Source organism: Leuciscus leuciscus (assembly GCF_965113295.1).
Source record: "Leuciscus leuciscus genome assembly, chromosome: 1".
NCBI classification, from domain to species: Eukaryota; Metazoa; Chordata; class Actinopteri; order Cypriniformes; family Leuciscidae; genus Leuciscus; species Leuciscus leuciscus.
In genome coordinates, this window is record NC_138725.1 from 14,211,590 (window position 1) to 14,231,048 (window position 19,459).

The 19,459-nt window shown below is 41.4% G+C and overlaps 1 protein-coding gene across 4 annotated transcripts in view; it reads left to right on the plus strand.

Moving 5' to 3' along the window:
- LOC309499160 (GTPase IMAP family member 8-like) overlaps positions 1 to 3,400 on the plus strand; it is a 28,483-nt gene extending 25,083 nt beyond the window's left edge. For all 4 annotated transcript variants that reach the window (XM_082170295.1, XM_082170296.1, XM_082170297.1 and 1 more), the window contains exons 4-5: positions 483 to 1,358; positions 1,832 to 3,400. In XM_082170295.1, the coding sequence (XP_082026421.1) occupies positions 483 to 1,358; positions 1,832 to 2,718 (1,763 nt within the window). In that variant the 3' untranslated portion in view covers positions 2,719 to 3,400. The remainder of the gene's footprint in view (positions 1 to 482; positions 1,359 to 1,831) is intronic.
- Positions 3,401 to 19,459: the final 16,059 nt, after the last annotated feature.

A 19,459-nucleotide genomic window follows, 5' to 3' on the forward strand; every position in this document is an offset into this window, starting at 1 on the left:
TCTCATTGGCTGTTGCTCGTCGCGACACGTGACACCACAGGCTATCGACGGCGAGGTCGGCGAGCGTTTCTGATGTTTCTGTTTAGTATTTCACACATAAAGATTGGCAAGCGCGGATCACCCGCAGATTTGCATGCGATTACAGCCCGACCTGTCAGTGAGCTCATTAACTTGCAAATTGGGCTTAAATCTGGCTTAAAATCCTGTAGTGTGAACTAGGCTTTAGATGAACTGAAGATAAAATAAGACATTAAATCTCTAAAGATCTCAGCAGAGGAGGATTAAACAACTCCACAAACAGCATTAGCAGCTTCACTTACAACCGCGGCCTAACACACTACACTCATATGAAAACCTAGACTATGCATTGTAATTCAGTATAAAATGACTGTATGGTTTTATCAATATGATTAAAGGTAATTATATAATTTGATGAAAGCAAAAAGATTCTTAAAAAATTCAAGTGTCGTTCTCTTTCACAGAGCCTGATGATCTGAGGATTGTGCTGCTGGGAGTCTCTAGCGCTGGAAAGAGTCCAACAGCAAATGCAATTCTGGGTCGAGAGGCATTTAAAGAAAGCAGAACCACAGAGAGTGAGATACAGAGAGGAAGAGTAGAAGACAGAAACATCTCCATCATCGACACTCCTGGATTCTTCAACCCTCAACTGACTGATGAAGAGCTGCAGAAGCAGATGATGAAGAGCCTGGATCTCTCCGCTCCTGTTCCTCACGTGTTCCTCCTCATCATAAACCTGGAGACTTGCAGAGAGGAGCAGAGGAGCGTTGTGGAGCAAATCCTGGAGAACTTTGGGGCTCAAGCTATGAGGTTCACTATGGTGCTGTTTATTGGAAGAGAAAACATATCCAGAAAAGAATGGATTCAAATCATTGAGAGTGAAAATATTAAAGAGCTGCTGAACTACTTTGAGGGAAGATATCACGTGATAAACAGCAGAAGTGAATGTGGTCCCTACCAGATCAAAAAGCTCTTAAAGAGTATTGATGAAATGGTGAAGAACAATGGAGGACAGAACTACAGCCATAAGATCTACCTGAAGGAGGAGGAAATGAAACAAGAAGTGAAGAAAAAACAGGAAAAGAGCGAGTTACAAGAGCAGAAGAGAGAGATAAATCTAGCAGGAGAAATTGAATACAAATATAAAAAAGACAGAATGACAGGAGACAATGAGAGAAAGCAAGAGGATGTTAGTGATGAGAGCAGTGGATTTAAACTGAATCTGAGAGAGAAGGATTCTGCAGACCAGGGAGATCTCAGGAAACAGGTGAAGAGCCAGGAAGAGATGGAAGGACTGATACAGAAGATTGCTAGAGAAAGATCGCTCACAAAATTGATTGGTAAATATTTAGCCATTTGTGGTTTTATTTCTTTTAATTCTAAAAGATATTCATGTAAAAATGTTATTGATGTATATGTAAGTGATAATCTATGGCTCGTGTGCACTGATTGGAGGGGCAAAAAAAAAAAAAAAAAACATGATATTGAGGCAAAGAACCACCAACACCTGGCCATGAATTATGCTAATGTTGTACCATTACTATGACGTAAATCACACTTTTAAAATTAGCTGAACTCGTACAATATATCCAGGTTTTTCAAAACAAGCAACCCTGGTTCTTTGATGGGAAAATAACTGTTGAGGGGTAAATTAAAATAATGTTAATTCACTTATTTGATATACTAGTTCTGTCTTATCTTTAGTCATTTATGTAATCTTGAGTAAAGGGCCCCTATTGAGCAAAGACAAAATGCTAAGTTATTATAATTTCTAAAGTGTAAATAACATTTTAAATTCCTCTCTCTTTAACAGATCGGAGGATTGTGCTGTTGGGTAAAACTGGATCAGGAAAGAGTTCAACAGGAAACACCATCATCGGCAAATCTGAGTTTAAGCAATATATTTCCCCTAATTCTACTACTAGACAGTGTGAAAGTCGTGTGACTGCAGTGGAGGAGGATAAAACCATCTCAGTGATCGACACTCCAGGACTATATGATACATCAATGAGTGAAGAAGAACTGAAGAAAGAGATTGTGAAGTGCTTCTACATGTCTGCTCCTGGTCCTCATGTGTTTCTGCTGGTCATCAGACTGGATGTGAAATTTACAGAAGAAGAGAAGGAAATAGTGAAATGGATTCAGAAAAACTTTGGAGAAAAAGCTTCTCATCACACCATCATTCTGTTCACTCACACTGATCTTCTGAAGGGGCTTTCATTAGATAAATATATCAGTAAAAGTAATGATCTCAAGGCTCTTGTTGATGAGTGCGGTGGCAGATTTCACTCATTCAACAACGAAGACATGAGTAATCGCTCTCAGGTCACAGAACTGCTGAAGAAGATTGATGAAATGGTGAGGATCAATGGAGGACAGCACTACACTAATGACATATTTAAAGAAGCCCAGAGAAGGATTGAACAAGAGGCTTTAAAACAAAAACTGAGAGACTATGGGCAAACAGCACTAACAGTGATAAGAGGGGTGGTAGTAAGAGCAGCAGTAGAAGGAGCAGGGGCAGGAGCAGTAGCAGCAGCAGCAGTAGTAGCATGGGATGGATTAGGGGCAGCAGCAGCAGCCGCAGCAGCAGCAGCAGTAGTAGCAGCAGTAGTAGCAATAGCAGCAATATCAAGATCAGCAATAGCAGCAATAGCAGCAGTAGCAAGAGCAACATTAGCAATAGCAAGAGGAAAATAAGGGCCATAGTTAATCTGATTGAACAACAAAGGCCAAATCTTAATATACTAATTTCTAATTCCGTTCTCTAAAAGATTTGATGAGAATTGGATTGAGTTTTTTGAGATTGCCATGTTCAGTATATACTGTATGATATGTTAATTGATTAATTAATCTGTTGTATTGTGATTGTAAAAACCTGCAAATATATCTCTCATTTTCTTCCTAAACAAAAGTGCTATTTTATAGACAAAGTAATTTCTATATAAACACATTCAATACATAAATTTTTTTTTACAACAGTTCTTTCTGGTTCTCGAATCTGATTGGCTGAGAGCCTTTTGCAGCCATGTGATATTCACCCAGTAACAGCACTCTCACCGTTGATAAGTTGAGGAGATGTAATAATCAACAATATTATTGATCTCCTGTTTTGACACCATTATATGAGAACTGAACTGAGCTGGACGATGACATCATGGTTTTCTCCAGAGCGGCAATATACAGTATATAAATAAACTACATTAATATCTTTTTACTAAAAAAAAAATTACCATCACTGAACTTAATTAAGATGGACTGTGATGATATTTTCTTCTAGAAACAAACTTTGTTGCATTATTTTCCTGTTATCTCTGTAAAGCTGTTTTGAAACAATCTGTATTGTAAAAAGTGCTATATAAATAAAGGTGACTTGACTTGACCGTTTCACCATTTGTATCACTGTGGCTGTCATGGTGGTTGAGCAAATCCATATATATATATTTTTTTTAAATAGGGTTAGTTGTTGTTGTGTCACGAAATGTAGTTAAGAGTTTTTACGCTTTCTCAGATTTGAGCTCCAGGCCGTTTCACAAGTTCACACTTACATCATATTAAATTGAGTAAAGATTATGAGTATTTGGCGTACTGTCCGGGGGAGAGCTCCAGGCTCGGAATTTGGCCCGAACCCCGAGTATCCCTCCCTCTTATGTGGATAGTGGTTCAACTTGAGAGATAATTAAATTGGGGTTATATCAAAGAGGCGATCTTTGGTATTATTAATCTATTACTTGTTCCTGAGCATATCGATTTTGGTAAAGGGGAAAATTAAGTTTATTAACTCTATATTTAGGCTATATTTCACTTAAATCCTGTACTAGAGTGCTGCTTGTATGTTTGACTGAATTGTTTGCTTGTTTATTAGGGCCTGAGCACCGATGGTGAGAGGACTATTGGATCTGCTCCGTTTATTATTAGGGCCCAAACCCTGAAAGGGTGCAGAGCCCTATTGTTTTCCTTAGGATTATTTGTTATTTTTATTATTTATTAGGGCCCAGAAAATTAGCGCCAACAATTGAGAGATTGCTTGAATTGTGAGTTCAATAGCCTACCATTCTGGTTACACTTTATTTCGATAGTCCATTTTAGACATTCTACTAACTATAAGTAACTTTTCAACTACATGTCAACTAACTCTCATTAGAGTATTAGTAGACTGTAGTTGACTGTCAGTAGACTAGTAGGTTATGGTTAGGTGTTAGGGTTTGGGTTAGTAGAATAAGTTGACTTGTAGTTGCCAAGTTACTTATAGTTAGTTGAATATCTGTTGGGGGACCAACAAAATAAAGTGTTAGCAGATATTAAGCAGAGAGTCTACTAATACTCTAATGAGAGTTAGTTGACATGTAGTTGCAAAGTTACTTATAGTTAGTAGAATGTCTAAAATGGACTATCGAAATAAAGTGTTACCATTATTCTTAATAAAAAACACAACAACAAAACAGTACGATGACAGATTCGCTTAAATATGCGCTTTTACACAAAATATTCTGCCATCATCTTTTCAGTCAGCTCTTCACTCTCGTGATTAATGAAATTTGACTCCTGTTGCTGATCTTTGCTTTGACTCTCGTTCAGCTCACGATTTATTCAGGTTTTAATTGTAGTGTCAGTTCTTTAACTGAACTAAATAATTTTATTACACACACACACACACACACACACACACACACACACACACACACACACACACAAATCAAATCGACGGTGGGGGGCAATGATATATTTAAATCTGCATATTGTAATATCTGCAGGGAACCCCCTAGTCTAGTCTTATTAAATGTATGCTTCATCTTTAATTTTTAGTTCTAAATTTGATCAATAAATTAAATTATTTAGAATAATAAGACACTATATGCTGTTACCCTACACTGTCAAAAAATGTAATCTTTAAAAAAAACGGTCAATGACTGTCAGCTACGGCTGCCAAACAAAAAACGTAAAAATAAAGTAAAATATCCTAATTTAAATAAAGTGTAAAAAAAAATTGCAGACATTTTCCTCAAATGTTTTACAGAAAAACACTGTTATTTTACAGCTATTTCCTGAATTATTATGATCAAACACCTTCACTGTCCTATTATCCTATTTCCGCACTTCCGGTGAGAGAGGACGCTGGCGCAGTTGGCTGCCGCTTCTCTACCGTGTGTTTATTAGTTTATTAATTTTATAAATTTTAAATTAATTTTATATCTGTTATTTTATGCTACGTTAAGTTGCAGTTTTTAGAGATAGGCTGCTGGATGCTTAATCTTTTCCAGCGTCCTCATTGTTTCTGACTTTCGTACTGCCTTGCTGTGGCTGGTCCGACACCTGCTGTTTACACCTGTCCGCACCCTCCCTGAGGCTGAGTGAGTGAGTAAATTACGTGGATTTTCGGCTCGTCTGGTGCTACTGTCTCTCTCTTGTGAATCGCTGCATCGTATCTGCAATTCGGGACGTGTTCAGGATTTCTACTGGATTGGATTGCGGTATGCTGTTCTCACTTGCAATAGTGATGATCCTGGTCTACACAGTCGGATTCACTGAAATACAGGAATTCAAACTGTGGGACACCAATATGAAAAGGTACTCATTCTCTGAACTTCTATCACTGGATCTTCAATTGCCTCTTAGTGTCTGTGCTCAAAATGCCCTGAGAGCATCTAAATTGTTGCGCCGGCCAAAATATGCACATCGTGGCTCTTGCATGGGCTTATATAGCCTGCCGCCGGCTTTGGGTTGTATAAATGTCCTATGCTCCTACTCCCGGAGATTTGGACATCGCAAGTCTCGTGGCATTTGTATGTCCAATCTATCTTATCCACGTATGTCTCCAGAGAATAAGCGCGACAGGAATGCAATTTCTAAAATTAGACTCGCGCAATTAAATGTGCGTTCTATAAATAAGAAAGCAGCATTGCTTTATGATATAATTCTGGATGGAAAACTTTACTTTCTTTGTCTTAGCGAGACATGGCATCAACCAAATTACTGTTATAACTTGAACCTGGCCTTGCCACCTGGATATACATACATTGACAAACCTAGACTTACCAGTAAAGGTGGTGGTCTTGCAATTTTATACAAATCAGAACTGATGGTTGCTTTAATCTCTACACCTGAAATGTCTTCGTTTGAGTGCCTGGTTGTGAAAATTAGTGGCAACTCACCTGTAATTATCACACTTATTTACCGTCCTCCTAAGGTAAATTCAGTCTTCTTTTCTGAACTCGCTGAATTATTGACTCTGTTGAGTTCGAATTGGTCAGATATTTTGCTAATAGGGGACATAAATATCCATGTTGATAACCCAGACTGTTCTCAAACAGCAAATTTCACGCACATATTGGACTGTTTTAATTTTAATCAGCATGTTGATTTCCCCACTCATAAATCTGGACACACATTGGACTTGGTCTGCACAGTTGGTATAGATGTAGACCAGTTTAGAAATGATGAGCTACACTTCAGTGATCACAATTTGTTAACCTGTGAATTTACCTCCTCTGCTTCTTTAAAAGCTTCTAAAGAGTGTGTCATAACATTTAGGAATATCAAGAACATTGATGCTCAGTTGCTTTTTAGCTCTACTGCTGAGCTTCCTGTGACTGATTCTGTGGACAGTTACAACTCTGCGCTATCGTCTATTCTTGATATTGTAGCACCACTGAAACAACGAGTCGTTTCTTTCACTAGATCATCTCCCTTGTTTACTGATGAATTACGGGCACTTAAAACCAAGCAAAGAAAGATTGAGCGCTTGTAAAGAAAAACTGGTCTTACTGTCCACAAATTAATGTTTGAAGAACAGCAATTGAAATATCATCTTGCCCTTAAATCCACCAGAGAGGAATATTACTCGCATATGATTAATGAAGGTGCAGGTAATCCAAGATTGATGTTTAAAACAATTAACTTCTTAAACCTCATAACCAAAACATTTGTTCCTCTGTTGAAATGTGTAACAAATTTCATAAATACTTTACAGAGAAAGTTCAAGATATCTATAGTTCCATGGCTACTGGTCCCTCTCGTCTATCTAACAAGCCCCATACTATACATTTATCTTCTACTTTCGTCAATTTTGTCACTGTTACCACAGATGATATTTCAAAACTGGTCATGTCTATGAATTCATCTACATGCTCTCTTGATCCCATACCTACTGAGATTTTTAAAAAGTATCTAACACTATTGTGCCCCTCTATCACTGGTATTATTAATCACTCTTTATTAACTGGTCAGGTCCCTTCGGCCCTTAAGTTAGCTGCCATCACAACCAGTCCCTAAAAAGACTGGTTGTGATGTGGAGGATTTGTCTAACTATAGGCCTATTGCCCATCTACCTTTTCTAGCTAAGGTCTTGGAACGAGTTGTAGTTGGCCAGCTACAGCAATACCTGTCCATTAACAATCTCCTAGAACCATTTCAGTCCGGGTTTAGATCAGGCCATAGTACTGAGACTGCTCTCGTCCGGGTCACAAATGATCTTCTCATTTCTGCTGATATGGGTGCCTGTAGTATTTTAGTATTGTTGGACATCACTGCTGCTTTTGATACAATACAGTATCTCATGCTGTCCTTCTTGAAAGACTGTCTGTATGGCTAGGGATCTCTGGTACTGCTTTTGAATGGTTTACATCTTATCTCACTAATTGTTTCCAGTTTGTGTCTTTGGGGAAAACAAATCTTTACCAACACTAGTTCAGCAGGGTGTCCCACAAGGGTCTGTGTTTGGTCCCATCTTATTCAGCATCTATATGCTGCCTCTGGGTGACATCATTCGTAAGTTTGGGTTAGGTTTTCATTGTTATGCTGACGATACGCAGATCTATATCAGCATGCACCCTAATCCAAATCTTGCAGTTACAGCCCTTAGCACCTGCTTGGATGAGATAAAAGCCTGGATGCATGACAATTTTCTTAAGCTCAACCAGGCAAAAACAGAACTCCTTTTCGTCAGTACACCAACATCTTTACTTAAAGGTATAGCGGAGGATCTTTCCAAATTTTAGATAAGACCCGCCCTCTCCACTTTTTGAAAAGTTTGATTGATTCACCAGAATGATTGACAATTAGGGGGACCAATAGTATAGGTTACCCACCAGGAAGTAAAACATCCTCCGCTATACCTTTAAACTTAACATTTCAGAGCTCATTACTGTAAATTACTTTGTTACTCCGTCCCTTCAAGTGCGCAATCTTATTTTCGCCCCTGAACTTATGTTCGATGCACATATTAAAAAGGTATCAAAAACTGAATTTTTCCATCTTAGAAATATCGCTAGACTACGACCATTTCTATCGCTGCCAGATGCAGAAAGGCTTATTCACGCCTTTATTACGTCGAGGCTTGATTACTGCAATGCGCTCTATTCTGGTCTCCCAAATAAATCCATCAAAAAATTACAATATATTCAAAATTCAGCTGCCCGGTTATTGACACATACAACCACTCGTCAACATATTTCCCCGGTACTCTTTGATTTGCATTGGCTGCCGATACAGGCACGTATCGAATTCAAAACATTGATTTTAACGTATAAAGCTATTCATGGGACATGGGGCATTCATATCTCTGCAGTTTAGTCACCGCTCATATTCCAGCTTGCTCTCTCCGCTCTTCCAGGTCATGCATCCTCCAGCAGCCTCGATATAAACTAAAGTCTATGGGTGGTCGAGCATTCTCGGTCTCAGCACCACGTCTATGGCATGCTCTACCACCGGAAATTAGAGACTCTCCAACATTGGATTGTTTTAAGAACTCTTTAAAGACACACCTTTTTAGAGCTGCTTACTGTAACTGAATGTGACTTTTTTTTATTGTATTTTCTTGTTGTTATTCTCTTTGTATGCTGTAGCGCTTTGAGTCTAAGAAAAGCGCGTTAGAAATAAAATGTATTATTATTATTATTATTATTACTGTAAAAAAAAAACAGTTCAATGACTGTCAGCAATGGCTTCCATACAAAAACCTTAAAATGAATGTAAAATATCCTAATTTAAATAAAAGTGCAAAAAGACTTTTACAGAAATCTTCATTAAACTTTTTAACAGAAACAGTTATTTCACAAATATTTCCTGAATTTTTACTAACAAACACATATAAACAGTGAATCTCTTACAGTGAACTACATACTTGATTTATTGTGACTATTGTCACTTCATCAGCAACTACACAGTTACTGTCTGTAAAATAAAGCAACATATAAAACATATAATCAGTGTTTCACTGCTCCTCCTGAACTGAAGCACAGGCTCTACTCTTCAGCACAATAGTGACCCACAAAACAGAGCATACAGAAACACTTTGCATCCCTACAGAACAGGGTTAAACAGTAAGAGACACTCAAGATCTCAGCATCTCCACTTATTACAATCCAGACTTTATTTATTTAATTGTAACGTTCTTATTGAGAATTAACAGAGGTTTAGATGTTGATGTTTTATTGAAAATAATAAAGTTCAGTGTTTGCTTTAGTTGGGCTCTTGATTCTTCAGTTTTTAACATTAGTTTTTCTCTGGCTGCTTTAACCGTGTGTCTCTGAGTTCAAGAGAAACTCAGATCAGATGATCTTGGTCGCTTTCAGGATTGATAGTCATCATTTAGTGGCCTGGGTTGTTGATACCACCTGAAGTGTAATATCTGATTAAGTCATTAAATATTAGTTGTTAATTCTGCATGCCAATACTGGTGCAGAAAATCCTCCAGTGCTGTGATACTTATCTGTGATTTTCAGATATATTTTATGAAATCATTATACAGAAAATGTTTTGACATGATCATATAGACTCAAACAGACATCAAGAATCAGCGTATGAATCGCAACAATGGTGACAATGAAAAATAATTCTGATCAACGCTGAACTACTATAAAGTCACAAAAAAGCTTTGTTGATTGTCACCATTGCTGAGATTCATATGTTGATTCTTGATGTTGATTGTTGATCCCTATACTCCTAAAAAAAAAATAAACTAGCTCAAAACATTTTCTGTATAATATACACTTTTTTTTTTTTTTTGATTGTTATAAAACTAATGCCACAATATTTCAATGGTAATGTAAAAAATGATGACATTAATCATACACTTTGTATAAAACTAAAGTCTCTCTGTATATTATGTAAACCCAGATAATATTCAGAGATTTGGGTCAAGGTCATGTCAGTGATTCAGGCCACCATGATGATTGATGACTATAAAATCACCAATAAGTAAACAACATAATCTGATGAGATTTTCAACTGCATTTATTGCCATAACAAATGTGTATCAAAAACACAGTTAAAGCAGCCAGATAAAAACTAATGTTAAAAATTCAAGGGCCAAGAGCCCAACTAAAGCAAACACTGATCTCAATCATGATAACATCACATTTCTGTTAAAGTTTTTTGTACTTTATTGAAATTAGCATATTTTACTTTAATTTAATATTTTAAATATATTTTTAATTTTACATACATTTTTATGTAATTTAAGAAAATGTACTTGGTTACTAACGTAACCTCGGTTCCCTGAGAGTAGGGAACGAGTATTGCGTAGCTATAAGCAGTGGGGAACTCCTTTCCTCAGATTATTGAAGTCAACCATGTAAAACGCATTGCAGCTGCACTGCTAGCACATTGAGTGTCTGGCTCACTCATTGGCTGTGCTGCGGCAACTGCACATCCAATGGCGAGTCAAATTGGGCGTGGCCAAGCCTATATTAGAGCCCGAATTCGCCATTATAGCAGGTTTAAATCGACTGAAGCGACAAATTTGCCATGTTACCATAGTGCAGCAGGCTACGCAATACTTGTTCCCTACTCTCAGGGAACCGAGGTTTCGTTAGTAACCGAGTACGTTCCCTTTCGAGAACGCTCACTTTGTAAAGCGTACCTATACGCAGTGGGGACGCAATGTAAAACGCCGCACTATAAGTAACTGGTTGCACACTGGAGCCCAGGACACTGAGCCCACAGAAACAAGCCAGAACACAAGTATATAACGAACAGACCGTACACCGTCGGGTTTGATCATATATAGAGTGATGTCAATAAGCTCATACCCAATATATATATATATATATATATATATATATATATATATGTATATTATACCTCCGTACACCGTCGGATCTGATTATGTATAAAGGGATATCAGAACCAAGCCAGAGGCGGGTTTCATAATAAGGGATGAAGTGCTTATGAACAGTAACATGACACATAGATAAGGCCGGACATTGTTGGGTCTAGATCATACAGAAAGGACCTTAGCCTGCAGGGAAGGCACCTCCATGTTATAAAACCTCACAAATGTGGAAGGCGAAGACCAACCGGCCGCTGCACAAATGTCCTGAATAGGAAACCCAGAGGACCAAGCCCATGACGAGGCCATGTCTCTAGTCGAATGGGCTCTAGTACCTATAGGGCAAACCTGACCCACTGAGGCGTATGCCAGAGAGATGGCATCCACTATCCATCTGGACAGTCTTTGCTTCGTGACTGGAGACCCTTTGGATCGGCCACCGAAGCAGACAAAGAGCTGTTCTGATTGCCTATAGGGCGCAGAACGCTCCAAATAGACTTTCAACGCCCTAACCGGGCAGAGCAGATTAGCCCCCCCCATACTCTTCGGAAGGGGGAAGAGCTAATAACATAATCACCGGTGCTCTAAACGGTGTTGTGAGCACCTTAGGTACATAGTCGTGTCTGGGTTTGAGAGTGGCTTTGGAGTCACCTATTCCAAACTCCAGACCGGAAAGGCTCACAGAGAGCGCCTGCAGATCTCCCACTCACTTGATAGATGCCAATGCCAGCAGGAGAGCAGTCTTTAGCGAAAGTGGTTTGAGATCAACCGACTGAAGCAGCTCAAACGGTGGACCCTTCAGGGCCCCAATGACTGTGGAGAGGTCCCAAGACGGTATAGAAGTAGGTCTGGAAGGGTTCATCCTCCTGGCTCCCTTTAGAAACCGTACGACCAAGTAATTTCTTCCAAGTGATTGGCCAGCCACCGGAGCATGATAAGCTGTTATGGCTGCCACATACACTTTGAGTGTGGATGGGGAACGGCCCGCATCCAGCAGCGATTGTAAGAAGGAGAGTATCACTGATACCTCATGACTGGGGTTCAAAGTGTCTATCCGAGCACCAGCCGGAAAACACTGACCACTTCAGGGCATAGAGACGCCTGGTAGACGGGGCTCTAGCCTCAGTGATTGTGTTCAAGACCTTCTCAGGGAGGTCTCTCGGTACCCGTTGAGGGGCCACACATGTAGAGCCCATAAATGTGGGTGAGGCTGCCAGATCGTCCCGTTCGCCTGCGCAAGGAGATCTTCCCTCTGTGGGACAGGCCAGGGAACTTCGTCCATCATCTGAACTAGCTCTGGGAACCACGGCCTTGATTTCCAGAGGGGGGCCACTAGGAGGACTGGGCATCCGCTCTCCCTGACCCGTTTGATGACCTGGGGAATCATGGAAACGGGGGGAAAACGCATAAAGGGGGCAACTGGGCCAGGGATGGGCCAGCGCGTCCCTGCTCTTCGAAAAGATGACTGTGAGTGTTGTTTCTCGATGCGAAAAGGTCAACTTTGGCCTCGCTGAAAACACTTCATATCAGACGGACCGTCTGATGGTTTAGAGACCACTCGCCTAGGGGAGTGTTGTCTCGAGAAAGCATATTCTGATTCTGAATGCCAGGGATATGTGCTGCTCTCAGAGAGCTCAGGTTGCCTTGTGCCCAGAGAAGGAGGAGGTCTCTCGCCATGGTGAACAGGTTGCCCGACCTGATGCCACCTTGCCGATTTATATATGACACCACCGACATGTTGTCCGTGCAGATTAAGACATGGTGTCCCTTGAGGTTTGACAGAAATGCTTTCAGGGCCAAACAAACTGCTTTCATTTCCAGGCAGTTGACATGTAAGCTCTTCTCCGTGCTCGACCAGAGGCCGGAGACAGGCTTGCCTTCATGCAGCGCACCCCAACATAGGTTGGAGGCGTCTGTGAAAACCACTTTCCTCCTGGAGGCCACCCCCATGGTCACACCCTCGTGGTACCAGTCCTGAGCCCGCTAGGGAATCAGGGCGCATAAACAACCGTGATTCACTGTAATGTGCAGGTGAATGGCCGTCTCATGAGGGCTCTGTTCAGATGCCTTAGGTCTAACATGGGTCTGATGCCACCGTCTTTTTTCGGTACTAGAAAATAGCGACTGTAAAACCCCGAATTTTTTAGCGCAGGAGGGATTAATTCTATCGCCCCTTCTGCTAGCAGATTTTGTATTTCGGAGTGAAGCACGTGACACACGCTGCTTCTCACCAAAGTCTCGACTACTGCCTGAAACTTTGGGGGTCTGCGAGCGAATTGAAGTGAGTAGCCTCGTTTTATTGTGTATATAACCCAACTCGACACATACTCGGGGATGGGCCGCCTAACACAGGGGGACCTAATACCCTTATATTGTGATTTGTGCACATACTTAGTGTTGGACTGACTGGAGAGGCTTTCACCTCGGGCAAAGTCAGATTGACAACTGGGAAGGGGCCAGCTAGTGAAGGGGTGAACTCGTGTGTTGTGTGCTTGAAACATACTCTTTCTGTGCTTTATTTGGGTCACTGTAAAAATAGTGTTTGTTTGTAGGGGAGCGCGTAGTGCAGCGGGCCCAGTTTCTACAATATAAAATTCCCCAGCTGCCTGAGCTGAACAGGGAGCCGCGGGAATTATAGTGGGTTTCTTCGAGGGTGGTCCGGCTAGCGCGAGACTCGAGCCCTCTCTCTTTACCCCCATTACTAGGAGGTCTTCCGAGGATTAGGGTCCAACACAATGCTGGGTCCTGGCGCCGGGGCAACGGGTAGCGCTTAGCTGGTGAGAGGCGGCGGGTGTCAGCCGCAGGGCGGGACTGAGAGACCTGCTTCGCTGGCTGTGGAGAAGTAGTTCTGCGGCGTAGTTTTGGGCCTACTCGATGCGGAGCCAGAGAGCTTGGGCAGGAAGTGTCGCATGGTTTGGGACAACTTCTGCGCTTCAGTGTACCTCTCTGAAAATCCATTCACTGCCGGGCCGAAGAGACCAGAGCTGGAGACGGGAGCATCGAGGAACACAGTTAGGATTTTTTTTTTTTTTACAGTGTATGTTTTGTGTGTTTTTCACGGCATTCACGCTGAAAACCAATACTGCCGTTTAGTCTTTTTGCCACTCAGTGGGCGTGACTGCAGTCACTCCGGCCGATGGTGGCGTGTATACCTTCTATTGAACTCAAACTAAACGAACTAAATTACTTAAAGTTACATTTCCTGAATGAAATTCAAAGATCCAATCTTGTAACACTCGAAGATATTTATATACATTTAATCCATTTATTCAGTATTAAAGCCACCAGTAATATCCAATATATCACCCACCTCTAGAAATAATGTTTCTTATGAATTTGTTTCTTTTCTTATTGCATTTGAAGAGTGAGCTGTTCAGTTACTATTTGTGTTTGTATTATGTCATATTTTTGTGCTTATCTAAAGTTATACATTCATTTAGCAGGATCAGTTCATATTTGTTATTGGAGATACAGAGCAAGCTGTGTGGAATCATAGACCCGTATTGATGAGGTGATGTTACAAGGTTTCTCATGAATTGTTGCCCAGCCAGCACACCCTGATCAAGCTAAGTCACTATCCTTATAGCTTTTAAATGCTTTGAATCTTTTCCATTTTCAAGTAATAAATTCCCACCTGTGCATTTACAGATCCCCCTATAGTCATCATATATTTTACTGGTAACAAACCAAAGGAAGAGGGCTGCAGCATTGCTGTGTCAACCGTGGTAAATACAGGAACATCCTTAAGTGGAATAAAGCTTCAGTGAGAGAGTGAGAGTGACTGAATTGAGTGTATTGTGTGGAGAGGATTCCTTTATTCTGCCCCAGACCAAGTTGTTAGTGTTATTGACTTTGGAGATTGAACTTATGTGATTAATATGAGTGGTGTGCTGTGTGCCACCCAACATTACATTTTAAGAAACTTGTACTATTGATCCAAATTACTCATTAAAAAAAAAAAGGGAGGTGGGTGCCAGCTTTTGTTTAGTTTTCTCCTGTTTTTGAGGGAGAAAGGGAAGTTCCCTGTTCATTTAATTTCCCTTTATTGAGCAGGTAAGTTAGTTTATGTATCCATAGAAAGAATTGGGTTTTTGTTTGTTGTGTTGGCATAACCCCCTCCTGAGACTATATGACTATTTTTGTTTGTTCTTTATTTCCTCCTAAAATAAAAGATGAAATGCTGGGGTTGGAGATGAGAAATCCTCTTTGTCTCTCTCAAATCATTTAACCTTAATCATCATTCCTAATACCCCTTGTCCAGGCAGCGCCACAACAATTACCTTCATGGATCTTTGGTTATTTATCTATATGTAATTGATAAAGTTATGCTTAATTCCCTGTAAAAGAGGAATAAAAACAATTTATGAAATCTATTTTTAAAGCCCAGTGTTAATGAAGATGGTGTGGTCAATGGAATCCTAGTGTTTGAGGAAAATGTGAAGGAACCTTTCACAGGTTTTTTTTTTTTTTTCACAATATGTGGTCAAAGGTTTACGTACACCTTGGAGAATAAACTGCTTCATCAAGGCAGTACTAAATAAAAAGACAAAATGTACATTTTTATGATTATTAACATTTTGTAGATACTGCAAGGTGCTTAAACACTTTGGAGCTCAACTGTATATCTATCGCTTTCATTCAATTGAGCCAATTAAAATTATGAGGAACTCTCTTGTGTGACACGCCATATTATAACATGGTTAGGTGTCACAAGGTGAATTTTTTTTATATAAAACACACAATCTGCAGCAACTGCAAAGAGAACATCCACTATGAAGCACCGCCCTGGCTGTCATCCACTACTCACATGACCACAGGTACATACGTAACTAACGTTATCTTACATTGTTAAAATACACTGGAACCGATACTGTTAAATACTTTACATTGAGCCGTGAAGATTTTAAATCTATACATAAATGTAAATATAGATAAATAATATATGAATACAGTCTGACACTGTAAACATTAAATATTGCTGGTGGGTTTTTTTCTGTACATCCAAAACTGTAACATGTTAATGATTATTATTTTTTTTAATTTTATTTTTTTGCAATGAATGTCGTTATTAGACAATTCAACAAAATTTTAAATTAGCAAGTTGAGTAAATTCTGTTTCATCCATTTATTATGGGTTCCACCGATCTAAACTGTGCAGAATCATGTCAACACTCGTGTACAGGACCTTCTCTGCCGACAGGCAAGCCGCATCTGCATTGCATACAATGCCGGTTCTCCAAGTTTACCTGGCCAAACTCCTCTGCGATATGGATACGTTTTATGAGACACTCATCCAATGAGAGACAATTGAGTCAATTGCCACCTCCTGAGACCGCCGTTCAGAATGTTAACGTTGAAACAAATCCTAGCGCAAATTCATCCATGGAACTGGTTTCTCTCACTGGATCTGAAAAATGCTTAATTTCATATCCAAATAGCCCCTCTCACACCCGTTTTTGAGATTCATTGTTGGACGGAGTGGCCATACTATGCTATACAGCGAGTCATGCTAGCCACTCCTCATTGAAAGATTCTGACAATATGGCATTCCAGTTTGACTTGTGGTTCCTTGTGTTCCTGCCTGGTCTTCCCTACCATCATCATGCCTGGTGCTGTCTCTTCCTCCAGAGTCCTCAAGCCTGTATCGTCTGCCCTGCCTTACTGTTTGAACTGTTTCACCTTGTTGAGCCCTGTCAACTGTCTTGCCAATAAAACGTCATCACGGCTCATTCTGCATCTGGGTTCTTTCTCTCTTGCAGACCCATTACATTGTTAATTATTGCGTCAGCGGAAGCGTCAGCGGAAGCGTTCAGCCTCCTCGTGTGAAGACCGACTCGGGAAAAGACCAGCGAATCTACCTGCGCGACTCCACCGAGCAAGGACACCAGAAAGGCACTTAAGTATCTCCTCTTCCCCTTCTCTTCCCTCTACTTACCTTATTGTTCACCTTAATCAACATGTGCTTTCAATACATTCCTGTTATCTCTCGGCACCGTCCTTTCATCACGCGCAATAGGCAGCGCAATACTGCCAATCTGCGTCCCATCCTCACATCCTCACATACTCCTCTCTCTCTTTCCGTGGGTCTATGGAATTGTCAGTCAGCAGTCAATAAAGCTGACTTCATTCCAGCCTTTGCATCTCATTCTACTCTTAGTATCTTGGGGCTGACTGAGACCTGGATTCGTCCAGAAGACTCAGCAACCCCTGCTGCTCTCTCTAGCAATTTCTCCTTCTCCCACTCCCCTCGCCAGTCTGGGAGAGGTGGGGGTACAGGGCTTCTCGTTTCTAACAATTGCAAATACTCCACGCTCTCTTCTCTATGCAACAACAACTCATTTGAATATCATGCTATTACACTTACAACCCCCATTAAAATCCATATTGTAGTCATTTATCGCCCCCCAGGTCAGCTGGGTAACTTTGTAGATGAGCTGGATGTGCTGCTGTCCACTTTCCCTGAGGACGGCACCCCACTTCTAGTCTTCGGTGACTTCAACATTCATCTCGAAAAGCCACATGCAACAGACTTCACCTCTCTCCTAGCCTCTTTCGATCTCAAACGACTCATCACCACAGCTACTCACAAATCAGGCAACCAACTGGACCTGGTTTACACACGCAACTGCACCACAGAAAACATCCTGGTGACACCTCTCCACGTTTCAGATCATTTCCTCATTACTTTCAGTCTACAACTCTCTACCCCTGCACCCCCACCCCCACCACCAGTCACTTTCAGACGAAACCTGCGCTCACTTTCCCCCTCCCATCTCTCCTCTGCCGTGTCATCCTCTCTTCCCCCACCCTCACAATTCTCATCTCTGGATGTGAATACCGCAACGGACACCTTATGCTCCACTCTAATCTCTTCTCTAGACATTATCTGCCCTCTCTCCTCCAGGCCAGCACGCACTACTCCCTCTAACCCCTGGTTATCTGAGGTTCTTCGGGAACACCGGACCAAACTCAGGGCAGCGGAGAGGAAATGGCACAAATCAAAAGACGCATCTGACCTGAGTATGTATCAATCTCTCCTCTCCTTCTTTTCTGTTGATGTTCATGCTGCAAAATCTTCATACTTCCACAACAAGATCAACAGCTCCTCCAACACACGATTACTCTTCAAGACATTCAACTCTCTCCTCTGTCCACCTCCACCACCTCCCGCCTCCTCCTTAACTGCTGACGATTTTGCGACCTTCTTCACCAACAAAACAACAGCTATCAGCAGTCAGTTCTCAGCTCCACACACACAGGAACCCAGACCGACCCCTTCCACAGCCAATACCCCTCTGTCCTCCTTTTCTTCGCTAACCGAGGAAGAAGTATCTACACTTCTCCTCTCCAGTCACCCTACCACCTGCACGCTTGACCCCATCCCCTCACACCTTCTACAAGCCATCTCTCCCACACTTCTACCATCACTCACACACATCATCAACTCATCCCTCCACACTGGCACCTTCCCTACAGCATTCAAGCAGGCTCGGGTTACTCCACTGCTCAAAAAACCAACGCTAAACACATCATTGGTAGAGAATTACAGACCTATCTCTCTCCTACCATTCATTGCGAAGACACTTGAAAGAGCTGTCTTCAACCAACTAACATCCTTCTTGTCTCTAAACAACCAGCTGGATGTCAACCAATCTGGCTTCAAGAAAGGACATTCAACTGAGACTGCATTACTGTCAGTCACAGAAGCCCTACGGATCGCAAAAGCTGCTTCCAAATCTTCAGTCCTCATTCTCCTGGATCTGTCTGCTGCCTTCGACACGGTGAATCATCAGATCCTTCTGTCCACCCTCTCATCACTGGGCATCACAGGAACTTCACTCCACTGGCTTGAGTCCTATCTCACAGGTAGGTCCTTCAAGGTCGCATGGAGAGGTGAGGTATCCAGAGCACATCAGCTGACCACAGGGGTTCCCCAGGGTTCAGTTCTTGGTCCCCTCCTCTTCTCCATCTACACCACATCACTGGGACACATCATACAGGCACACGGTTTTTCCTACCACTGCTATGCTGATGACACACAGCTCTTCCTCTCCTTTCAACCAGATGATCCCACAGTAGCTGCACGGGTCTCAAGCTGTCTGGCGGACATCTCCACATGGATGAAGGAACACCACCTGCAGCTCAACCTGGCAAAGACTGAGCTTCTCGTCCTCCCTGCCAATCCGTCTCTACAGCACGACTTCACCATCCAGCTAGAGTCATCATTAATCACCCCATCAAGATCGGTCAGAAATCTTGGAGTAACGTTTGATGACCAGCTGACCTTCACAGATCACATTTCAAAGACAGCTCGATCATGCAGGTTTGCACTGCACAACATCAGGAAGATCAGGCCTTTCCTAACTGAGCATGCAACACAACTTATCGTCC